Source organism: Lacerta agilis, chromosome 9, assembly GCF_009819535.1.
Source record: "Lacerta agilis isolate rLacAgi1 chromosome 9, rLacAgi1.pri, whole genome shotgun sequence".
Classification (NCBI taxonomy): Eukaryota; Metazoa; Chordata; class Lepidosauria; order Squamata; family Lacertidae; genus Lacerta; species Lacerta agilis.
Genome location: NC_046320.1, coordinates 50,853,903 through 50,879,645, shown reverse-complemented (window position 1 = coordinate 50,879,645; position 25,743 = coordinate 50,853,903). Strand labels below are relative to the sequence as shown.

The following is a 25,743-nucleotide window of genomic DNA, read 5'->3' as shown; positions in this document are numbered from 1 at the left end:
ATTGCTTCCAAAGTCCAGCAATGGGAAGTCAGGATATGTAAAGTGAACTGTAATCACCAAAAACTTCTGAGGTTATTTTTTTCTTAATTGGAGTTTGTCCTTTTTAACTCCTCCCCCCCCCCAATGCATTTTTAGTTCAGTTTGGCAATTGCTGAAATACTGTGTTTGATAAACATATGAAATTGCCACTAAATACTAAGTTCCTAAGGGTTCTTTACAGCTTCTTACCTGGCATTGATAAACGTTTCTCAATATGCAGATTTAATGCCAGTTTAATGAATATATGTGTGCGTTTTTCTCTTCTAGCTATTGACAGCTCTTCCACTACGAGCAGCGCATCTCCCGTTCTCAACAATTATGATAGTCTTGAAGGAGGTGGCTATCCAGGTGAATCATGCTTTTGTTTGTTTAATGTTTATTTTATTTATATTTATATACACACACACACACACATACAAATGCAAGGTTGAGAAGCATCTGTAGTACAGCTTCTATACATTATTTGCTCAGAGTAGAGATTCAAATACAGCACAGTGTATTGTTCAAGTGACAGACTCACTTCTGCTTTTCAAGTTGCATATTAATTCAAACCGATAAGAAGTTCCTTAACATATAGTAAATCTTGAATATGTTTCATTAGAGGCAAAGCCATCTGATTTTAGTGGGATTTATTCCCATATATGTGGATAGGATTGCAGGTTTTCATATGGAAAATAAGTAGTTCCAAGCAGGGGCGTAGCAAGGGGGCGGGGGGGGGGGCGCGCTCCGCCCCGGGTTCCATAATGGAGGGGGTGACAAATTATCAAGGAACAATTTTTTTTTGAATTTTTTTTAAAATGCCTGCTCTGAAGGTCTTATTTTACTATACTAGGGATTATATAGCTATATATGAAATTTCATGCGTATCAGTTAATATCTTGACCCTCCTCCACCAAAATAGCTGTTCACTTGGCTGTTTTCCTATGTCATGGAGGCTGAAATTTCAGTTCAGAGAACACTTACTGTTCCCAACCCTAACCCTGTGGAAAGCCATCTAATTAGACTTTAATTTGATTTTGAGATGTTTTTAGGAGGTAATTTAATTATTGTTTGATTTTATACCAATGTTATGTATCTGATGTTAGCCACACTGAGCCCAACCTTGGCCAGGGAGGGTGGGATATAAATAAAAGTTTTTTTAATTATTACTTGTTACTATTCCTTTGTAAGAAAATATGAAATAACGTAAAACCATTTTTGCCGGGGGGGGATCAATGGGGGGGTTGACAAGAAATTTTCCACACCGAGTACCACCTGACCTTCCCATGCCTCGGGGGGGGGGATGACAAAAGTTTTTTTTGCCCCCGGGTACCAATTTACCTTGCTACGCCCCTGGTTCCAAGTGAAGTATTCTTTAAAAAACACACCTTTTACATTTCCCTATATAACATGGGGTTTTATTTCACATATTTCAGCTTCTGATGAATTAACTATTTAATTCTGGTTGCAGTTGAATGCATAAAGTTTATTGGACAACTGCATTCAGAAGGTTAAATATGTAACAAAGTAGATATAATTAATTCATTTCATTTGCTGTTAATTTTTTATTACAACCTGTTTAAGAATTATTTGATATTTGTTTAATAGTTAGAAATCAATACAAATTAAGCATGGGCATTTATTTACTCAAATGACGGTAGTTGTGTTGCTAGTTACTTTATTGTTGTGTGTTAAATACTAATTTACAACAGGATAGTTAACTGAGTTCACTTTCCTGCTCTGTTAATTAAAACACTCACTATACTACAGGCAAATAATACTCTCATAAGCAACAGTTTGCATTTTGATGCTTGCTTTTTAAAGGAATAAATACTGTATTAAAGCATTGTTTTTCTGTTTAGAGGCACGTTCTACAACAAGTAGTCCAGCTCCTGTTCCCTCAGTTCCACAGACGTCTAAAACCACTAAACCATTTGGCTATGGGTACCCAGCTCTCCAGCCTGGCTATCAGAATGTGACACCACCACTTCCACCTTCCAGTAACTCTGGATATAATTCTGGATTTGCTCAGTATCCACAGGTTAGAAAATACTTGCAAACTCTATATCTGATGTGATAGTGACAGATTAACTGAATGAGGGAGCATAGTTACCCATGAATCAAGGTTGGAATTGTAATTCTTTGATTTTTTTAAAAAACATTGTACTTCAATTAAACAGGTCACCTACTAAGATGAGAAAATACTAGCTGCTTCTTCAGTCCACATTTTCTACCTTCTCATATGGCAGGGACGAACGTTGCTGTTTTCCACAGACACGAGTGTGACTTGCAGGACAGATCTAATATATTCAATCAAGGAGGATGATTAGTCAGTTTAATTACTATTCTTGTAGTGGAAGTGGCAAATCCTTTTGAAAACAAATGTGGCACTTCACAGAAGTTGGATTGCAGCCTTAACCAGTGAAAATTGAAAAGTTATGGCGCAAAGGTTTTGTTCCCCTTCTTTGCATAAGAAATATACCGTTGCCATGACTGATAATTTTGCACATCTTATCTGATTAGAAAATGAGAAGACCATATGCACTTGGTTGACAATAAATGGTTAATATTGATAGTTATTTGTGTTGGTGTTTTTAATGATACAGTGATTTTCTCAAAGCATGTGACTTTCGGACAGTTGTATATGAAGATTATACACTTCCAGTTAAGTCACATGAATAAATACATTCAAGTTCATGTACATTGATTAATAATAATAATAATAATAATAATAATAATAATAAGAAGAAGAAGAAGAAGAAGAAGAAGCAACTGTCCTACATTTGTGTGATAGAGTTGTGTGGCATTGGGTTGGATCCAATGAAGAGCTAGTGGAAATCTGCTCATTCACTGTAGCTTTCCTGCTCCCTCTTCCCCACAGCTCCCTAGAAAGGGTCAGGGATACGTCCAGAATGACTTGCAATATGGCATGGAGGGCTATTGTGGGAAGAGAAAAATAGGGCGGGGGGCCTTCTTAAAATACTCCAAAATATCCCTGTAAACATGTCACTTGGTACTCCATGCTATCTTGAATGTTCTTTATGTCTTAGGGACAAATGAGAGATACTTAGCCATGTTGACAGGTGTTGATGGGAGGTGGTGTCGCACAACATTTGGAAGGCCACAGGTTTCCCATCCCTGATTTAAGTTACAAATTATATTGTAATGGAAAAGGCTGGTGATCTACCCAAGATGGTCCCAGACCACTTGTGCTAGTAGATTGATGTTTTTAAAAAGCAACACTGATCCATAGATAACCCTACAAAAGGGGTAGAAGTGAATGTGTCTGTTAAAAGAATCTATCAAGAGCCTCATATGCATTGCAGATATGAATTTGGGAGGGAAAATGGAGACAGGAGCAGCTTATTGAATGAGGGGGATTCAAATTATATAGGATAGAGCTTAGTTTAGTACAGAACCTTGTAAATAGTTGAATTTGCTTACTAGGTATTGCAGAGTGTGGAAAATTAGGCAGATACTGTTCAAGCAGCTAATGCTATAAAATAAATGCTTTTTTAAAATGTCATTTTTCAGCAATACCCTACAATGAATCAACTGTCAGCTAGTCTTGGAGGACTAGGTATTCAGCAACCAGAGAGCTTGCGACCGGTCAACGTTACCCAAGATAGAAATATTCTGCCTATTGTTCCAATTCCAGCTCCTGTGCCTAATTTGAACTCTGATCTGAAGAAACTGAATTGCAGCCCAGAGTATGTATAAAGTTTCTAATCTTAAGAATGTTTCTAGACTTTTTTTTTAAATCAATATCTGTGTGAGAGAGAGCTAAGAACTTATATCCTGATTCAATTGTTATGGTAAATGTTTGGCAAACATACATTTCAGGCCTTGCCTTGTAATCCTCACATTTTGCCTCTCTATGAAATGTTGGAAAGCTTTAGCAAATGAAGACTGCTTCTGTTGTACTTATCCCAGATGCAAATATGTTGACACAAATGGTGCTATTCATTGCAGCTATTACAAATGATGGAAAGTTATGATTGGCTCAAGAATTTTTCACGCTGAGTTTATACAAGTGTTTCTTTTGGCAAGGGTGTGGCTCGTTGCACTGCTTGCCCCATTGAGGATGTGTCAGTGAATCTATTTGTCATCAAACTTTGAATTTTGCTTTTACTACCTGGATATTTTCATGTAGAGGTGTGGGTGTGGAATTTTGGTGAATATGGGCCTCTTTGATAGCACAAATGAGTCATAATTTTGAAACTAACATTTGCGATTTCACTTTTAGCTCATTTCGATGCACTTTGACAAATATTCCACAAACTCAGGCTTTGCTAAACAAAGCAAAACTTCCTTTGGGATTGCTTCTACATCCCTTCAGAGATCTGACGGTAAAATGACTTTTTATTCCCAGAATTTTTATTTAGCCAAACTTGAATATATTAAAAAACATCTTTCATATTTTAAAGCTGTAGTTGAAGTAAATAATTATGAATCAGTTGTCTTGAAACCCAAACACAACACTGGAATTGAGAGAGAATATTTACAATAGATAATTACCGTTTTCCATGTATACCACTTTTAACAAAATTTACTTATGTGCAATTGGCACAGATTTCAGCAAAGCTCACTTAGAAATAAGTGAATTTAATTGTAGCCTATACCCTGGTCATTAATAATGGAATTCTTCTAGCCTTAATTTTAATTATCAAAATTTAATAAAATAGAAAACCTGAATTTGTTGTTTAGGGGTAGAAAAATATTATGAAACACTTCTTCAAACTGACATTTTTAAAATGTTCTTTATTCCTCAGCAATTGCCCGTGATAACATCGAACACCATTGTGAGATGTAGATCATGCAGAACATACATCAACCCTTTTGTTTCTTTTATTGACCAAAGGAGATGGAAATGTAACCTGTGCTACAGAGTTAATGATGGTGAATATTAATAAAAATGCCACAATCTAAAGGAATGAATGATGATCTACAGCACTTCCTTTGTGAAAGCAAACCACCCCCGGCCCTTGCATGGCAAGCAGCTCTCAAAACATAGGGTGACACAGTCCCCTTAGGGCAGGGGTAGGATATTTTTTCAGGCGATGGGCTGAATCCTTATCTCAACCAACTCCTGTGGGCCACCTGTCAATAACCTGACATCATTGTTATGTCAGACCATATACTTCAGATTAGCTTTCTGTGAGTGCCAGTCAGTTGATGGGTACTGACAACAAAACCCTTTAATGTTCTTCATTTGGTGGTGTGGGCCTGGGTTCAGACTATGCCTGCAGATGGACATTTTCCCTTTGCAGACTGGCAAGTGGTGTGGAAAATCCCTATTGTTCCTTGGCAAGTGGGGCCTGCTGCCTTAGAGTTTATTTGAATGGTGTTACCAAGTTTAGTATTTTTAATATATTAATTTTATAATCATTTAGTTCCTGAAGAATTTATGTATAATCCTGTGACACGGTCCTATGGAGAGCCGCACAAACGGCCAGAAGTTCAAAACTCTACAGTGGAATTCATTGCTTCCTCAGACTACATGGTAAGTATATCTGGAACAAAATATTGGTTAAAATAAATATTCGTAAAACTTCGGGAATGGAGGGTTTTGAATTTAAAATTCACTTCTGCTGTTTTCAGTTCAGCCCCCTTATCCTCTTTTCAAAGGGTCTATGCAGATGTAAAAAGTGGGGCTCATAGGAACATGCGATATCAAAACTATTCATGATTACAAATAGAATATAAAGGATTTTGTGGGTAAGCTTAAAGTCTAAACTTCAATTTTAATTTACAGCTTCGTCCTCCTCAGCCCGCAGTGTATTTGTTTGTGTTGGATGTATCCCACAATGCAATAGAAGCTGGATACTTGTCAATTGTGTGCCAGTCTCTACTTGAAAACTTAGACAAGTAAGAGCCTTTTTGGGTTTTTTTGTTGAGTATGTTTATGGTTGGGATACAGCAGCCATTAAAATAATTGCCAATGTGGTGCTGCTTTGATTACATGACAACAGTGCTTCATAAACCACAGGAGGGGTGTGTGTTCTGGTGCTCAAATACTGCTTGCTGCTTTCTCACAGGCATCTGTCTGGCCAATGTGAAAACAGGATGCTGGACTAGCTGAGCCATTGGCCTGATCCAGCAGGCTCTTCTTATCTTGTAGTGTAATAGTCCCATGATTAAGCAGAGCCAAACCATGGGAGCATGAACATCTTGTATCCAGTCATCTCCTCCCCCCCATTCATTTCAATAATAAACTATACATATTTGAGAAAGTTGTTACTAAGCCCTGTGGGTTAAATACAGAGCTGCACTGGGCTGTATGTATTTGGGGCATATGTTGTCTTCAAGCATTGAAGGCTGTCTCTTGAACAATTTTTTTCTAACATTAGAACAAGTTAAAGGCACAGCAATATATATCTGTGCTAAACCAATGCATCAGGGTCATTTTTCTTTTTAATCTTAAGGTTGCCTGGAGATTCAAGAACAAGAATAGGCTTCATAACGTTTGACAGCACTGTTCACTTCTACAATTTGCAAGAAGGATTATCACAGCCTCAGATGCTAATTGTGTCAGAAATTGATGGTAAGAAGGTTAATTGTCTCAGAAAATGAGTATGAGATAGAGTGATTCAAGGAGAGGAGACCATATTTAACAGGCATTTTATTGAAAGTAACAAAAAATTAAAAAATAATGATGTGGAAAAGGGAATATAATAGTGCTATGTTAAGTATAATAGTATTGGCCAATAATATCTGCCTAGAATTCATTCCTGCAAGACAAAATGAGGGCAGGTTGGTGTGTATTTGACACACTGTCAGGGACCATTAGTAACAACATGAAGGGCTACAACTAGAAAGGAAGATTGGCTAAGTCCTTGTGCATGTACAGAAGTGTTTTTAACTTATATTGCTGCAGCTCTTTGCACCCTAGCTATGCTGTATCTTTTAAGTACATAACATAAAACTATAATACCAATATATGTTTTCTTATAGATATTTTCCTGCCAACACCTGATAGCTTACTTGTTAATCTGCATGAAAGTAAGGAGGTAAGACGAATAATTCATAGAAGGATGAAATCTTAAAAGTGAAGATAATTCTTTCTGACTGCTCTGTCCTTTATTAAACTTTAGAACGGGGATGTTAAATCTGATTCTTAAATCACAGCAGGCCTACAGCATTTCCAGTCCTTCTCCCACCTTAGAATTTCTTCTTCTGCTTTTGTTTTGCCTCCTATGACACATTGTGATTCAGAAGAACAAGGAAAGGCTGAGCAGACAAGCCAAGGTCTCTACTGTCCTTTGAGCTGGACTTTAAAATCAAGGTTCCATGTAGGACAACAACAGAGGCCAGCGTGAGAGGAAAGCAATCTAGATATGTCATACTGAGATGGAAGCTGGTGGTGACCAATGAAAATTGCATAGCGGCAGTCCTTTTCAAAAAAAAAAAAAAGAGAGACGTGACTGCTATGTGGACAGCAGAGAAAGAGGACAGCCAGTGGGGAAGAACTGAATAGCCTTTATGTCCATGATACCAAGGAGGTTTTAGATAAAAGGGTAGTGTTGTTTATAGGCTCCATTTACGCGAAAGAATGTGACTGGGTAAAGAATCATTTCAGCTTCCTGAGAATCTTGCCTTTCGTTTTTAGAACGACCAGGTGTTTAATCCCAGTGGTTTCAAAGATTTATTGAAATGAATTTATACACAACTTAATATTTCAAAGATCTCTAAGCTTCAGGGTATGCACAAAATGCCTGCTGGGAATCCTGGAATCCATAGAGAGGTGGCCAAATAAGATTTTTCACTGGCTAGTGGTGGCACTTCAGCATTCTTGCCACTCCTTAAAAATAAAAGCAAAATATTTTCTAACACTTTAACAATTTTTTTACAGCTAATTAAAGACTTGCTAAATGCACTACCAAATATGTTCACTAACACAAGAGAAACGCACAGTGCATTAGGCCCAGCCCTTCAAGCTGCCTTTAAATTGATGTCTCCAACGGGCGGGCGCATATCGGTGTTTCAGACACAGTTACCATCGTTGGGCACAGGACGTTTGCAGTCCAGGGAAGATCCCAATCAAAGATCAAACACAAAGGTACTTTGGACTCTGTAGTTATTATGGATCTAACAAGCTTCTGTGGTGGTTGGTTTTTGGGGGAGGGGAATTGTTTTTATAATGTATTTTCATGTTGTGTGCCACCCTGAAAATCTTTGGATTATAGAATGGGTTATAAAAATAAGAGTACCTGATTTGTCATGGTATAGTTTGGGCAACAGGTACTTGACAAGGTTGGCTGGGGAATCTGTGGCCTTCCAAATGTTACGTATTACAAGCAGTTTGAATTTTATTTGCATTAAAAAAAAATGTACTTGTTTGCATTGCACTCCCAACCTTATTTTTTTCTTTGTATCCTAGGTTGTTCAGCATCTTGGTCCAGCAACAGATTTTTATAAAAAGTTGGCACTGGATTGTTCAGGACAGCAAACAGCTGTGGATTTGTTCCTTTTAAGCTCACAATATTCTGATTTGGCTTCTCTTGGTAAGAGCTTTTAACTTGCAGAGCTACTTCATAATTAGCATGTGTTGAGAGAACAATTTTTATGTTCAGTTAAAATTGCCAAGGAAAATTCTAAAGCTCAAAAATACTATTTGCTTAGATGGAAATTTTTAAAGGTTTTTAATATTTCATGTCACAATTTGGAATATGTCAAGGTACTAACTAACCGAATGACTGACTGACTGACTGAACTGTAAAACGGAGATATTTCCATCATGAAATTATGTACTCTTGTTGGTTGGTTCATGAAACTATCTATTTGGAGCATACAGGATTGCCAACAAGCTCATATCCTGTCAGCCTTGTGTAAAGGTTGTACCAGTTGATGCCCCTATATGGGAGCTGATATCATTCTTCAGAAAATGTGCAGAAAATGGTAGCAGGGCCACTGCAGTCATGCAAATTGCATGGGCCACATGCACAACACACACTCGTACCCCAGCAGAGCTGATTAATGCAACTCTACTACTGTGCAAACACTGGGAGGCTCTGAGGCTGTTAGTGGCTCTGCATACTTCTGGAGTGATTGTATGGGGGCAACCAGCAATGTGAACCAGTGCATAGTTGACTTGTTTTTTAAAACATGTATTTAGCAAACATACTGACTCCTTAGGAAAGAGCTCTGCTCACTTGTACTTTCTTGCCCCACTTGTCTTGTTGCTTCCTTAATATTCTGTGCTGCAGTAGTAAATTATTTATTTCAGTGACACTTCTATAATTCAGTAAAAAATAAGCATTTTTAGGATCTCTGCCTTAGTCTAAACTTAGGGCACTATACAAGTATAACCTGGCATTGTTTCTAAAGACACTATGTATCATATGTAACTTGCTTTTAAAAATGGAAAATTGCTTGAAGGTGAAGGTAATTTCTGAAAAGCTTAGAATCATGAAACATAGAATCATAGAGTTGAAGGGACCATGAGGATCATCTAGTCCAACCCCCTGCAATGCAGGAATCTTTCACCCAACGTGGGGCTCAATCCCATAGCCCTAAGATTAAGAGGCTCATCTACCACCTCAGCTGGCAGATGCCATTCTTTTTATATATTATTTGGCTGGCCTGGCAATCTTCTAAGAAAATACACTAATTTCTTTCATTATCTGTTTTTACTGGCTTTCCAGAAGCTCTATAAATTCAAATTAGATTTAAAAAACTCATATATATATATATATATATATATATATATATATATATATATATATACTTGGTGTAATAGCAGTTACCCTCTGGTAATTTTTAGACTAGACTGGTATTATTCACTTTGAAGTATGCCTTTGAAGACTGTCAGGCAACTACAGTTATTTCAGAGTATAACTGCAAGATTGCTAAGTGAAACACTAGATGCTTATCTTGCCATTGTTTAAACAGCTTCATCAGCTCAGGGTCTGTTCTCTGCATTGCATCTGTTAGTGAATGAATAATAACGATCTCTTTTTTTCATCCTTGCCAAAAGCTTGCATGTCCAAATATTCTGCTGGATGCATCTATTATTACCCATCTTTCCATCATACCCACAACCCTATGCAAGCAGACAAATTGCAAAAAGACCTTAAAAGGTACCTCACACGGAAAATTGGATTTGAAGCAGTCATGAGAATAAGATGTACGAAAGGTATGGTGTGGTTCTGGTTTATTATTAAATGCACCCAATATTGGTGAAAATGGTAGGATTTGTTTGAGACAATGGTTTCTCCTTCCCTTCTACCAAAAGAGCTATCGTCCTTCTTTCAGCAACTCCAACCAAACATGAATGTATGTCATTCAAAAAGTGTGGCTAGGGCAAAAATGGTACACACACTTGTAGAAAATGATGCATGGCATGTCATCAGAGGAGTCCTTTTTGGGAGGGTGATTCTAGCACTGGAGTAGCAACAACGTAGAAAACAAAAAGGAGAAATGTTCTCTGTACTTTGAGGACTGTGTGTCCTTCATGAATCCATGAATAAAATTTCTCCACTACAAAATTACAGGAAATAGAATATGATAAGTATCTAATGGGGGGAAGTCATGCGCAAGGGCTGCATTCTCTTGTGGGGACAAGAGAATGTTGGCCCCACATGTCTCCATGTTGGTGTTGACTAGGCCAGATAAAAAGTGTGCAGAGCAACATATCTGACTCTAACGTTGGCATAGTTGCTTACATTCCAACCATTGAAAAGTAAGAGGCTTCTACACATGAACACATGTCACCTTCCAGGAAAGCAAGAGGCATGATGACAGTTCAGGAACATGTTCCAGCCAAGCAAAAACACTTGAGAGTGCAAAGCAAGGCCTTCAATGGGTGTAGTTTGGGGAGGGAGCGTTGCCTACGAAGTGTAGAGCAGGCACGTCCAACAGGTAGATCGTGATCTACCAGTAGATCACTGGACCCCTGTGGTAGATCACTGGCTCCCCCAAAGAAGCTCAACAACTTTGGCTCCCCGAAAAAAGCTCATTAATTTGCCCTGCACCCCAAAAAAACCATTAATTTCCTTCTCCCTAAAAAAAAGCTCAACAACAACTTTGACCCGAATGCCTAAAAAACGGGGTTTTCCTCCTCCCCCAAAAGCTCAACAACTTTGACCTGAACCCCCCCAAAGGGGGTTGATCACTGCCAGTTTTTAACTGTGTAAGTAGATCACAGTCTCTTGGGAGTTGGCCACCCTGGGTGTAGAGTATGAAGGTAGAGAGACCTGGAGGGGCTGCATTTTGCCCCTGGGCCTGAGGTTTCCAACCCTGTTCTAGCATATAAATTGTACTGTAGCCTAGGCCCTTGTCCCCAGTATATGGTCCCAGAGGGATTCTGAGGAAACAAAGGTGGCAGTGGTTGCTGCAGTGGCCGCCTCTCTCAGCCTTTCCCCCGTCAGTTCTTGACTGAGGTGGTATTAGGTAGCTAGAGGCTTGTTCCTGCCCATTCCTGCCCTTTCCTCTGGCAAAATTGATTTGGGAAGATCCAGCAGGGAGGGATTTGGAGGCCCAGAGGAGGCCTTGCTCAGGGTGCCAGACTTGGTGTTTCCTGTCACTAGTGTACAAATAGCCATAGGTCTAATTTTTAAAAAACTTGGGCTGTAATCCTAAACATGCACACTTAGGGAATAAGCCCAATTAAGCATGACAGGACTTCTGATTAATTATGCTTAGGGTTGAACTGTTAACTATGCTTTTTTTAAAAAAAAAAATAAAACCTTGCCATTTTAACTTAAACATTACCATTTTTTTTAGGTCTTTCAATTCACACCTTCCATGGTAACTTCTTTGTGCGATCTACTGATTTGCTGTCACTTGCCAACGTCAATCCTGATGCTGGATTTGCAGTACAGATGTCCATTGAGGAAAGCCTCTCAGACACATCTTTAGTTTGTTTTCAGACTGCACTTTTGTATACTTCCAGCAAAGGTAACTTCACCTATGATGTCTCTTCTCAACATAAATGTAAGAAACAACAACCCACAAAGAACAAAATAAGATGATCGGTGGTTTTGGCCAAAAAAGGGGGGGGGACGACATATGAAAGTGGTTTTAGCAATAGATTTGGATAAAAAGCTTAAGTATTGTTCTGTTCTGTTCTAATGCAGGTGAACGGAGAATCAGAGTGCATACGCTTTGTTTGCCTGTGGTGACTTCACTGACAGATGTTTATGCTGGAGCAGATGTACAAGCAGTTATATGCCTCTTAGCTAATATGGGTGAGTTGAGAATTAGCATTCAGAGGATTTTCCATTCCTCCAAAGTCATTTTGCCCCTCTATTACCTGTAATTAGTAGAAAGCAAAAAATTGTGTGTTTAGTACAGTTGGAAAGATAGAAATGCAGTGTGGATGCTTGCAAGGTAGGCGTGGGGAACCGGCAGGCTGCGAGATCTTTAGATCTGGCCTGCAGTTCCCCTTCCTTCAGATCTCTCCTCTCATGTGGCACTTGGGGATTAACCCTTTGCTCTGTGATTCCCAATGCCCCCCTCCCCACAAAAAAACTCCTAAGCAGTACAGGGATGATTTGGGGACTTGATGCATGAAGAGCAAAGGATTAACTTTTGTTTCCCCATGCTATGATACTTCTCCTTCCTCCCAAAAAGCATATTAATGCAATGGGGAGTAAAGTGATGGATTTGTGTGGTCAGAATGTGTATGTGGGTCTGGCTCCACTGACACACAACCCTTGAAATGTCCATGAAAGAATGCAGCCCTTAAGATGAAAAAGGATGCCCTCTTCTGTGTAGCAAATAGCTCTAGTAAGAGCAGAAGTTGCTAAACTGTTATTTTATTAAATGATTTATACAAACCAATAAAATCTAAAACCAAGTTATCGGATGGGAAACCTCAGAATTATCAGGTGTTCTCGTTTCCCAGTTTCAAAGTTCATTATCCACACAGGTAACAGAAACGAGAGCCCTTTTTATCCTGTCTTGTAAAATTTTGTGCAAACTGAAGGTTTTGTCAAAGTAGTACTCTTGATTTGCTGGGATGTTAAGTACTTTCAAGGTTGTTTAGAGAAATGAGAACGTACTGGCCAGTATTAATGTCTGGAGTGGTATGCTGTTTGTTTCCCTTTTTTAATACGGTTCCTTTCATAATTATTTACTGCTGCTTCGCTTCCATAGCTGTTGATCGATCAGTTTCTTCAAGTCTGTCAGATGCAAGAGATGCCTTAGTGAATGCAGTGGTAGATTCACTGTCTGCATATATGTCAACTGCATCAAATCTCCAGCAATCTGCTTTAATTGCTCCAAATTCCCTCAGGCTGTTTCCTCTGTATGTTTTGGCTCTCTTCAAGCAGGTACTTCATATGAATAGCAATTGTTACTGACGTCAGGCAATTTTGAAACTTTGATTTAGTTACAGAAACATTGGTGAATTATATGAAAATGCATAGTTTAAAAGTCTACCTTCTACCTTCTTATTTTTAATGTGCGGCTTAAATTTGTGGGGGGCACTGTATAGTGTAAAGAGCCTAGATGCCAGGTTGCTTAAAAGAACTTGTAAAGATGTAATTATGGAGAAAGTTGCACATCTGAACTATGTCTGTTTTTAAAGCTGAGTACTTATAGATAGTCTGTAACACTTGTTTTGTCATAAGAGGCATTTGTAAGAAAGGGATGGAATTAACTGTTTTTGAAAAGTTGCTGTTAGCTCTAGTTTTGTTTGGTTTCTTTAAAATCTAGTCACCTAGTGACTGCACAACTAGTTCCATACACCCAGAGGAAGGCTGGCTGTGTGTTTCTAAAACAGAAGGCACCATGCCCCAGACAAACCTCTTTTGAAACTTAGGGTCCTTTCATATTTTTGGTATGATTGAGGTGGTAGCTGCCATTCAAGGAGTGGTGGAATCAAAAAGTCTACTAGCCATTCCCCAGACCTGTCCCCCGCCCCAAACTTAGCTACAATATTCATCTGATAAATAAAATAATGAAGTTTGTTGTTAAATGATAACTTTATTTTTTTGTTTTATAGAAAGCATTTAGAACTGGTACAAGTACACGCTTGGATGATCGTGTATATGCTATGTGCCAAATAAAAAGTCAGCCTCTGGTTGGCTTGATGAAGATGATCTATCCTAATCTATATAGGATAGACAGGCTTACTGATGAGGTATGTTACAATTTTTATTGCTTCTGGACAGAGATAACCTGTCTGCTGTTTTATAGGTTCTGGGAATGTTCTGATTAGACACCTCTATTGACAATAACTAGGAAAATTTGATTCACAGTATAGCAGTTAGTTTTCTTACTGGGGTTATTCATATAAATATCTTGACAGAGAGCTGCACCATTTTACTGATCCATTTTCCAACTCAGTTTAAATGCTGGATTCTAACTTTAAAGCCGTTACATGAACTATAACTTCAACTTCAGTTTCCTCATTTATTGTGTTGCGTTGTGATTTATGTTGTGAGTGCATGTGCCCAGCTCCTAACTGTTGAATTATTGTTGTAGTGCTACTGAATTTTATATCCATTTTGATGTAAATTTTATTTTCACCTCCTTGTAGGGTGCTATACATGTCAACGATAGAGTTGTACCTCAGCCCCCTCTTCAGCGGCTGTCTGCAGAGAAGTTGACAAGGGAAGGTGCTTTCCTTATGGACAGTGGCTCAGTAAGTTGCACAGATAGGGCTCTATTCTGTTACTTATATGTAACCTTGTATCTTTTTGATTGCACCCAGTATATGATTTAGTCACTATCTTACTTAATTTGTATCCCACCCTTCGTTGCACAGTAATTTTAGATTGTTTTATAAAATGTTGCATTATCATTTTTTAAAGGGGCTATAAACTTAGTTTCTAATAAGAAAACTGCCATGTTTATCTGCAAGCACATCCTCATTATGTAAATTGTCGCAGTGTGCATTGTTTAAAAAGCAATTTCATTCTTGAGAGAATCTTGGTTCATTAACCAGATGTGTTTACTTTAATAACATTGTACTTTTAGATATTGTACCTTTGGATTGGAAGAAATTGTGCTAGTAACTTCATAAAAGATGTCCTCGGATGCCCTAATTATTCAGCTGTTCCTCAGAAACTGGTGAGGGTTAATTTTCAAAAAATAATCATTTATAAATAATTTTATTTGTAATATTTATACAAAAATAATAATACCCAAAAGGGAGCTACACATTCTTACGTTAATGTTGAAATTGAGATTAGATTTCCTTTTCTGCAATGCAGTCTGTTCATTTGATCCACAAGGTGTTGAGCACCCCTTTCTTGTGATAGACCAGCTGTGGGGCTTAGAAAAGTTTCGCTTCTGCCCCTATAGTCTTGTTTTGGAATTGATAACCTTAAGCTGGATTCCCAGGGGGCATCATTTTCTGGCTTGCCTCAGGCACCATAATGTATTGGGCCAGCCCTGATTCAAGGCATGAGTCTTGCTGTGGTTTGATATGGGGTGGTCAAGGTATGCCAGTCCAATGACTGTTCCTTCCTCTGCCCTTTGGGGGACTCCCCAGTTTAGAGCATATCTTGCACCTATGTAACTTTGTCCTACACAGTAAGCAGTGGATCATGCCATAACATTTTTATTTTTTGTTTGTTTAAGGAGCTTTTTTGTAGCAACAGATTATTTCTTAAGCACATCATTGCTTGAAGGAAAGGCATTTAAACATTTCTGTTGTTCCTTAAAGTGGCTTCTGTGTATCTCCTTATACAAATTCAGTGTTTATAAACATGAGGTATAAGCAATACACTTTATTCCCTGCTCCCAGTCCTTCTCACAAAACAGTTATCTAGTTTCATTTTGTATTATTAGCATTTTAGTCTGCCTTGAGAGAGGCAGGATATAAATAAACATACAGAATAAAAATAGATAATGGAATAAATAAAGAATTCAATTGTTCTTATGTTTTTTTTTAATTTCTGAATTATGCAACACATCATTGGTGTTTAATTGAACTTTAACATAATCGTGCCATTGAATTAAATATAATAAATAATATTTTAATTCTTCTAGACACAGCTTCCTGAATTAGATACCCTTTCTTCAGAGCGAACCAGGTCCTTCATATCCTGGCTTAAGGAAAGTAAATCTCTAAGCCCAGTACTTCAAGTAATAAAGTAAGTATCCACTTACTTTATTAGCAGATTGATCCTTGGCTGACTGCAATAATATTTTAATACACAACAGCTCTTTGTTTCTTCTTAATAGACATGTTGTGCTAATTATATCTTGTTATAAAATAATACCTATCTCCACTGGATTCTACTGGTCCAGTGTGTGTGTGTGCCTAAATGCACATAGCAATCTAATATTCCGTTGATTGGAGAAAAACATGAATCTTGCCAAGTACTCACAGATACTAATCAGTGCATAATAATGTCATAAATTTGATTTAGAGAAGGATGGAGAACTGATACTTAGTGTCGGCCGGGGCCAGGAGTGGGGAAATCGCGAGGTTTTTCTAGAAAGAGTTTGTAAAAACCGTTCAGAAGTTGTCGGATTCTAGCTCCATGGCTGGGCCATCTGTCCCAGCCCACATGGCCAATGGCCAGGGATGGCTGTAGTTGTTGGCATCCATCTATCTCAAGAGAGAATGGAGTGCGCTTCCGGGAGTGAAGTCAAACTGCTGGAGAATCACAGTGCCTCCTATAGCTACATAGACCAGTAACTTGTAACTGCTGCTTCCCACATTGTTTTTGCTGCATTAGCATCACCAAAGAAACCTATCTGGGGCACAAGCCTGGGCTGTATGTATGGAGGTCCTGAACTGCCCAGATGACAAAACACACACACCCCCTCAGCCTCACTGATGTGGCCCAAGGAAAGGCAGAGCAATATGTTTAGCACCAGCTTGGCAGCAGGAGTAGCCAGAAGGAGGCATACAAGGTGCCATCCAACCGCCTTAGGGACTCTGCTCCAGAGTGGTAGTTCAACAATATCTGAAGGGCCACAGATTCCTCATTCCTGGCCTAAAATCATCAGATGAGAGTGGAGTGGGCAAGGCTGCCTTTTAATCTGGGCTTGACACTTGGTACCTATTTAGGCATGTTTCTCAGAGTTAACAAGAACAGCACGTGTTTAGCAAAAAATAGAGGTGATGATAGTTCTGTAATTCCAATAGCTACAGGAAGAAACATGAGGTGCAGTGTTAGGTGTAGGGAAGTTTGCTTATGGAAATGGGGGCATCTTTGTGCTCTTATCCCTGTCTAGTCTCACCCCTAATATAGGGCATATAGAATGATTGGCCTGCTGTCCCTTCTGTATTCGGCTGGGATTAAGTGCCAGATTGGTATGTAACTACAATATTACTGACTCATAATCTAATACTGAAAGAATTGGCTCTTCTGACTTCTACTACTGAGAGCTGACTGGATGACACTTGGAATATTGTATTGGCTGTGCTGATTCCTTCCAGGAATTCAGCTTTGCACCAGACTGGGTAGTGGTTGCTGTTATCGGCTCCCTATGCTCCACGTGAGCACTTAGAATTGTGAATTAAAGGGCCATAAGTCATGTACAAATGTTGGAAGAAACAAATACAAGGTGGGTTGTTGTTTTTTCTGTTTCAGAGATGAAAGCCCTACAAAGGCAGATTTTCTTCAACATTTAGTGGAAGACAAAACAGAGGCAGCATTCTCTTACTATGAATTTTTGCTTCACATTCAACAACAAATTTGTAAGTGAGAAGGAAGAAACTGAAATAATAATAAAAAAATTTCTGGACTTATGCAAATGTCAGCTGTGAAAGAAGTACACTGGAAATGATAAACAGACATGGGTTCTTCAGCATCCATATCTAAAGCTTTTCAGCTAAGAGGACAGAGTACACATTTCCAAAGGAATTTTATGGTTTTGCTTCAGTATAAAAATGATGGCTATGATGCAGTTTTAGTACTATGTTTTTAAGTTGGTTTGTATGCGTTTTCAATAGTGCAACGATATGGTGCTTCTGTTTCAAGCTGGTGAACTTACATAGCGATGTGGAATAGTATTTCTTAATGAAATCTAAAATTGGAGAGCTTCCCCCCCCCCTTCATATTTACTATGGTAGCCAGATTATCTCCAGCAGAGATGCCAAAGTGCAGTGCTCCATGCTGTTTATATGAATTTGTAAGAGAAAATTCGTATTTGAAGACTTCACCATTTTCTCTGTGAAGACTGTAGAATTTCAATACAGCATACATGAACTGTAGAAATGAAATATATATAGTGTACAGAAGTATTAACATTTGTAAAGAAGTTGTAAAAATGTAACTACAGACTATGAATTGGTTAGCGTGCTGCAGTGTTTGTGATTTGATGACAAATCACTATCTCAGTTAAAGAATAAAGATGACTAATGCATATTAAATCTGAATCCACATAGAAAAAATGCAACTTTGTAATCCATTTAATCCTTTTATGTGGATTTATTTATGATCAGCTAATTAAAAGTATTTTGCTTGATCATGTGTTTTTATATCTACATGATTACTAAATTTTAGACACTAATATTGAATTTCGCTTGCTGTATTAAAGAGAGAATGTTTACTACTTTATTGTATAGAATTCTGGGGAAAGGGTAAGTGGAAATATGGCTGAATTTGGATTGTGTAAAGGATATAGCTGGCTTGTGACACTGTCTGGCATTTGATAGTGTCTTTTAACTGGTTTACTTTATGTACTCTGCAACAATTGTGGTTCTGGATCCTTTATTTTCTCTTGCCACCATGAGACATTAAAGAAAATTTATATTTCACTTTAAGCTGGGCGTTTCTTCAACACATAATCCAAGTACAGACACACATTTATCTTGGTGTATTTTTTACTTCAGCTCTTATGCACATATGGAGAGAGATGTCTGTTTGGGCTGCTGCATCACAAATTTGGTTTTCTTTAATTTTTCATGTAATAGTAATGTCACATTATAATTTTTCAAAGCAATGCATTTCTTTTTTTAAAAGATGACAAATACACTAATGCACTCATTAATACATACCTGTGTCGCAGTATACTTTTCATCTGTGCACAAGTTGTGTATGCAACAAAATTTGTGTTGTTATTTTATCTTTGCACCTTTTTATTTTATGGATAAATACTTGTGGCTACATTTTCCTTAAGTTTGAAAAAGCATGTCAAAGGATTTCATAGATGAAAAATCACCTGCTTGTTCAACTTTGTTTATGGCACATTTAAGTCCAAGAATGTTTATTGCAGCAATAAGCCGTCACCTAACATTTTAAAGTTAGTGTTTCCCATACTTGACCAGGGGGCGGGGATAAAATGAGTCAAATTTATTTTGGTAAAGAAATTAGCTGATAATATATGTCATATGCAGCCATAAATGTTTCAGATGTAGTAGTGTGATCTTAACAATTAATTTGAAATAAAATGTTGCTTGTGGAGCTTAGTGCTGATAAGCCCAAAACATCCAAAGCCATGATGTATGGTAAATGATCTGTAAAACCATTACTTAAGCTCTATTATTCTATATTTTGTATATAAAAATGCTGAAATGTTTTTGGAGATGTTTTTGCTTTGAGTAAGGTTCCTGTTGCCTATTGCTTGGGAAATATCTAAGAACAGATGCAGAGTTGTTCAATGAATGGAAGAGCTTTTTCTGTTCACAGATGGGATTTTGGCAGATATTTGCACAGGAGGAAGTTAGGACATGATTTTTGCCGATTCCCCCCTTCCCTCTGCAGCCTTAATATCACCTTCAAAGAGCTCCCCAGCCTGCCAGAGCAACTTGTGAAGGGTGAGAACATAGGAGTTTGCCCTGCACTGTTAGAAGAAATCAGTAGAATTCCTATTATAAAAAAAAAAATTTAATTGTCCAAAGATAAAATGAAACATGGTTGATTTTGTGTTCCTTTATAACACAACACTGTGTGTGTATACCTAGAAGTGAGTTCAGTGGGACTTCCCTGGGAGTAAGTAGCTGCCTTATTTCCCCTCATGCAGTGCTTCTTTGGCCACAGTCACTAGTTCTAATATTACTTTTGTTAGGCTGCAGTAAAGTTCTGAAGTTCTCAAAGAACAGCCTTGATCACATCTCAAAACTAGTTTTATACTCTAGATGACTGATAAGCACAACACATGAGAAGCCCAGCTGTGATTGACGTCTACTACAAGCTGACCCAGCTAAAAAGGACACACTGAATGTTTGTTTTATATTGTTGGGAAACTGACAAATTGTTCTGAAATATAGCACCAGTGTCCCTGTTTATTTTTTAATCAGTCTTCTACCTGCTTGATCCTTGATGTTTGCAAACACCAAAGTGTCTCAGGTTTATGCTTCTGTATTTGCATAAGGTTTTTGAGTGTTCAGAGCGCTTCATGTGCATAATCTTCTTGTAATCCTTAAATCTTGTGTGAGTATTATTACCTGCTAATACTGTCTCTGTACAAAGAGCAACTGTGAGATACTGCATGAGTGAGTTCGGGAGGCATTTTGTAAATGTTGATATTCCTGCCAGGACGCTTAAGCGTTATTGCTTCTCTGGCAAGAACTATATTTTAAATGGCTCAATACGATTTCAGCGATGGATTTAGTGCAGTGCAAACACTATGCAATGAAATGAAGCTGTAGTCTGGTTTTCTATGCAGTTAATCTTAGAAAGTGAGGTTGCATGAGATTCAGATTGGTATCAGAGGAGTAGAGAAACCAGAGAGGGCAGAACAGTAAGAGATGGGGGTGCAGGTTGACAGAAGGTGTGTGCATGCATACAAATGTGAGAAAAGCAAACCGTTATGGGCTTTTTTACATGCATTCCTCCTCAAACCACCATCAAAATGCAGATGACATGGACTGAACCAACATAATCAGGAACTTGGCACTTTACAGAACCGTCATAGCACAACAACATGGTTTTTTTCAAGGGATTCCCCCATAAATTGATGGTTTTATGCCATGGAGTGCTGGGAATGTCAGATCTGTAATTTTTTACTGAAAGTCAAGACACCCAAGTAAGCTTTGATTACGGGCACAAAGGAACCTCCATAAAAAATTTACCCGACCTGACAGGTTATGTCCCCACGGAACCTATTTTGTGCTTACATTGTCTTTTCAAAGTTTCACATGTGCTCATGGGCCCCAAAAGCTTACATTACATAGGCTCTCAATAATTTTCAAACATAGATTATTATGTAATAACTCAATCCTATGCTTACATGTGTCCCAATATGTTTAGTAGCTATTACTCCCAGGCAAGTGGGTTCAAGTATATTGCTTAGACAAGTTGCTAAATGTTTATTTTTAATAACTGAATCCATTAGATTCAACCTATTTTAAATTAAACTTTGGCTTAAAATGTACAGTAAAGCTGCTATTATCAGGTTGTATTTAACTAAGCTTAACTCAATAGTAGACCCATTGAAAGTGATGACCCTAATTTAGTCATGTCCATTGATTTCAATGGGCCTACTCCAATGCAGTATGTACACTGAATCCAACCCATAGTTTTTGATCACTAAGGTTGTGGTGTTGGATGTTAATCAGTGCAAAATACGAAGGGAATGCTTATTGTAAGGTATTGAACTGCCTTGAATGCTTTATTGTCTGTTTTCTGTGTTGTCTCCACAATTTATCACATCCTGGCTGTTGACTGGAAGTGATGGCAGACAAAGCAGAAGTTGGAGGGGGCGGAGAGCACATCTGCCTAACTTCCTGTATTAATTTGTGCACAAGTCATGTGATATGCCTTTTGCTGCAAGCTGGACTCAGCATGCTCTGGAAAGAGAAATGTCATGAAACAGTGTGTGGGCTATTAATGTTCAAAAACCTCTGGCTGGTGGAAAAAGCAATACAGCGATAATGCTTTCTATATTAGAATGATCCCAAAGTCTGGCAGCGAGATTGAAAAAATAGACACAAGTTTGTCATGAATCAGATGAGTTTGTTTTAATTTGTAATTTGAATTGAACAGATGAGAAAAATTGTATGTGGCGGTGATATGAAGGGGTTGAAGAATGTTGTTTTTAGTTCAATCTTTTTTTGTTTTGTTTTCAAGGCAAGCTTCTAACGTTTATACATATGATATAAATTCCAGACTGTTCTGTGCCTGGTGAATCTGCAATCATGGCAGATTAAATTTACAGTACCCATGAGCCTTGCATCATACCCATCACTCACTAGCAGAAACGGAATAATCCTTACAAAAATTAGCATTCATACAGCAGCTTTTGGAAGCATTTCACTTACCTTATCTTGTAATTCGTTGAACAACCCTAGCAGGTATGGTTGCCAGTTGTCAAGATTATGGCCCCAGAATGAGGTTTTGGGGTTAATTCTTGGGGAACTGTCCCCTTGGTGGCTTCTAAATGTGCAGGTATGCTAGACTAGCAGTCATCTAGTGGATTCCCCTGGCTGCAGTGTTGCTAACTTGCTGAACGGATAAGTGGGAACATGCATTTTAAAAGTATCACAATTCTGAAGAAATTTGTGTCTCTTCTGCCCAACTCCCCCCACCCCAAATCCGTTTTCCTACTTTTTCCCCATTTCTGTGAGCCTACACACCACTAACTTCCTCGCTTTTATGGCTGGTCCATGCACTCTGGCTCAACCCATGTGTTTGTTCTGTTGTTGACTGTTCAGAACGGGCAACCTGGTAACATCACCAAGATCCATATCTGGAGTTGCAGACATTGGGGTGCTGGAGAATTGGTGGTGGTAATAATAATCATAATAATAATAATAATAATAATAATAATAATAATAATAATAATAATAATAATAATAATAATAATAATAATAATTTATTTGTACCCCGCCCATCTGGCTGGGTCTCCCCAGCCACTATGGGCGGCTTCCAACAAATATTAAAATACTTTAAAATATCACACATTAAAAACTTCCCTAAACAGGGCTGCCTTCAGGTATTTTCTGAATGTCAGGTAGTTGTTTATTCCCTTGCCTTCTGATGGGAGGGCGTTCCACAGGGCGGGCGCCACTACCGAGAAGGCACTCTGCCTGGTTCCCTGTAGCTTTGCTTCTCGCAGTGAGGGAACCACCAGAAGGCCCTCGACGCTGGATCTCAGTGTCTGGGCTGAATGATGGGGTGGAGACGCTCCTTCGGGTATACAGGACCGAGGCCGTTTAGGGCTTTAAAGGTCAGCACCAACACTTTGAATTGTGCTTGGAAACGTACTGGGAGCCAATGTAGATGTCTCAGGACTGATGTTATGTGGTCCCAGCGGCCACTCCCAGTCACCAGTCTAGCTGCCGCATTCTGGATTAATTGCAGTTTCCTGTTCACCTTCAAAGGTAGCCCCACATAGAGCGCATTGCAGTAGTCCAAGCGGGAGATAACTAGAGCATGTACCACTCTGGTGAGACAGTCTGCAGGCAAGTAGGGTCTCAGCCTGCGTACCAGATGGAGTTGATAAACAGCTGCCCTGGATACAGAATTAACCTGCACCTCCATGGACAGCTGTGAGTCCAAAATGACTCCCAGGCTGCGCACCTGGTCCTTCAGGGGCACTGTTACCCCACTCAGAACCAGGGAGTCCCCCACATCCACCCGCCCCATCCCCCAAAAACAGTACTTCTGTCTTGTCAGGATTCAACCTCAATCTGTTAGCTGCCATCCATCCTCCAACCGCCTCCAGGCACTCACACAGGACCTTCAGTAACCCTTCAAGGGGCAATCTTCTGTTATCTTCTGTTGAGCAGTTGTTTCGATTGGGGCAGGGTCCTTTGTGCTCATACTTTGTAGACTCCTGGCCATAGCTCTGTTTTTGAGTGTTGACACAAAGTCCCAATTTCAATCCCTGACATTTCTAGGTAGGACTGGGAGAAATCCCAATCTGCAACCCAGGAGAGCGACTGCCAGTAAGTGAAGATAATATTGATCCAGATGGACCAATGCTGTGCTCGGTATATGGCAGATTCCTATATTCCTTGTCTCCCCCTGACTCTGGATAAATGTTAATGTGGGCACCAGAGAACATTTCTCTCTTCCCAAGCATTTAATTTATTTTGCATAGCTGATGCTGTGATGTAGCCTTTTCACCTAAGCATGGTGATCACCATTTAAATCAGAGGTCAGCAAACTTTTTCAGCTGGGGCTGGGCCACTGTCCCTCAGACCTTGCAGGGGGCTGGACTATATTTTTTTGGGGGGGGGGTATGAACGAATTCCTATGCCCCACAAATAACCCAGAGATGCATTTTAAATAAAAGCACACATTTTACTCATGTAAAAACACCAGACAGGCCCCACAAATAACCCAGAGATGCATTTTAAATAAAAGCACACATTTTACTCATGTAAAAACACCAGACAGGCCCCACTAATAACCCAGAGATGCATTTTAAATAAAAGGACACATTCTACTCATGCAAAAACACGCTGATTCCCGGACTGTCCGTGGGCCAGATTTAGAAGGCGATTGGCCCGCATCCGGGCCCCAGTTTGGGGACCACTGATTTAAACCCTTAACTGACGAAGAAGCACGTGAAATTTGCGCTTGCTGAGAGGGTGGCGAGTTTGACCATAGCTGTCAACCTTTCCCTTTTTTGTGGGAAATTCCCATATTATAGCAGTGGGGAACAGCAGGGAGGGTTGACAGCTGAGTTTGACTATCGCTACCAATCATGAGTGTATGGTCACTTGCAATGTTTCCCCTCTTGGCCTTTTGTTTGTTTGTTTTTGCTTGCAATCCATCATATTCGAACTGTGATGTTTTCATACAATTGTGGAGTTGGAAGGGACCCCGAGGGGTCATCCAGTCCAACCCCCTGCAATGCAAGAACCTTTTGCCTCATTTGGGACTCGAACGCACGACCCTGAGACTAAGAGCTTCACGCTCTCCCATGCCATCTTGTGCCTAAGAGTAATAAAATCGATTACTGCTACTACTACTGAAAGCTGTGCAGGGGAGAGACCTGCATCTCGTAGCTGGCAAAGGGCGCGGCGCTCTTCGTCTCTCGCGCGCGGTTACGGGCAAGGAGCAGAAAAGTACTTTGCAGTTCATGCGCTTTCGTTCGCGAGCTGATTTTTGGCTGTTGCTGCTGCTTTTTTTTTTGTCGGCAAAAACAAATGTGACTGGGTGAGGGAGGGAGGAGGGGAGAGCCCGACGAGCGGCAGAAACGCCTTCCCCTTTAAACCCGCCCTCTGCTGCTCACTCGGAGAGCTCGCGCCTCACTCGCACAACGGGCTCCTCGGGTGCTGCAGGCGCCGCGCCTCGCTTTCCGCGCGCGCCCAGCAGCCGCTTCTTGCGCGGCCGGGACAACGGCGGCTGCGCGCCCCGACGCCCCTCGGCTCCCTCAGCGCGACCGGAGCGGGAAGAGGGAAGGTGGCGAGGATGCTGCCCGCCGCCAAGCAGTTGCTCCGGGGCTGCAGGAGAAGGTGGCGAGCGCTTCAGCCCCCGGTGCTCCTCGCCGCCGCTCCTCTGAGAAGGGAAAGCGGCGGCTTTCTCCCAGCGGACCGGCTGCAGGTGAGTGGCGGACACGGCTTGCCCCCGGAGCAGGCGGCGCCCCCGTCTCTCGCTGCTTCCTCCTCCTTTCTTGGCTCAGGCCTGAGGAAAGAAACTTCGTGGCGCACGCGCCACCCGCTCCTTCCTTGGCAAGGCAGGGCGAGGCGGGCGCTTGCCCGGCTTTGGTCGTCTGTTGCTCCACAGCCTTCCTGCCTTGCTGGAACTTCGTCCGCCCGCGGGGACACGCCCGCAAGACGGCGAAGTATAAAGTTGCAGCTGGCTGTGGAGCTGGGCGGGGAGGGAAGGAAGGAGCCGCCCTCTTCCTCCTCCTCCGCCTTGGTCTCTGTCGTCTTGAGTTTCAGGCTGTAATCGTGTTTTCCGACTTGGGGTGGGGGTGGGG

The 25,743-nt window shown here is 40.0% G+C and overlaps 2 protein-coding genes across 3 annotated transcripts in view; both read left to right on the top strand.

The window, feature by feature from the left end:
- Positions 1-18,691, top strand: part of SEC24B (SEC24 homolog B, COPII coat complex component) — a 33,494-nt gene extending 14,803 nt beyond the window's left edge. For both annotated transcript variants that reach the window (XM_033160216.1, XM_033160215.1), the window contains 20 exons: positions 307-387; positions 1,881-2,059; positions 3,553-3,728; positions 4,265-4,367; positions 4,791-4,917; positions 5,412-5,521; positions 5,774-5,886; positions 6,444-6,562; positions 6,973-7,028; positions 7,871-8,077; positions 8,399-8,522; positions 9,995-10,153; positions 11,743-11,916; positions 12,096-12,206; positions 13,117-13,292; positions 13,967-14,104; positions 14,504-14,608; positions 14,944-15,036; positions 15,961-16,064; positions 17,517-18,691. In XM_033160216.1, the coding sequence (XP_033016107.1) occupies positions 307-387; positions 1,881-2,059; positions 3,553-3,728; positions 4,265-4,367; positions 4,791-4,917; positions 5,412-5,521; positions 5,774-5,886; positions 6,444-6,562; positions 6,973-7,028; positions 7,871-8,077; positions 8,399-8,522; positions 9,995-10,153; positions 11,743-11,916; positions 12,096-12,206; positions 13,117-13,292; positions 13,967-14,104; positions 14,504-14,608; positions 14,944-15,036; positions 15,961-16,064; positions 17,517-17,631 (2,570 nt within the window). In that variant the 3' untranslated portion in view covers positions 17,632-18,691. The remainder of the gene's footprint in view (positions 1-306; positions 388-1,880; positions 2,060-3,552; positions 3,729-4,264; positions 4,368-4,790; positions 4,918-5,411; positions 5,522-5,773; positions 5,887-6,443; positions 6,563-6,972; positions 7,029-7,870; positions 8,078-8,398; positions 8,523-9,994; positions 10,154-11,742; positions 11,917-12,095; positions 12,207-13,116; positions 13,293-13,966; positions 14,105-14,503; positions 14,609-14,943; positions 15,037-15,960; positions 16,065-17,516) is intronic.
- A 6,522-nt stretch (positions 18,692-25,213) lies between these two features.
- MCUB (mitochondrial calcium uniporter dominant negative subunit beta) overlaps positions 25,214-25,743 on the top strand; it is a 66,753-nt gene continuing 66,223 nt past the window's right edge. Inside the window, 1 exon segment of the mRNA XM_033160213.1 lies at positions 25,214-25,364. Coding sequence (XP_033016104.1) covers positions 25,233-25,364 — 132 coding nt within the window. The 5' untranslated portion in view covers positions 25,214-25,232.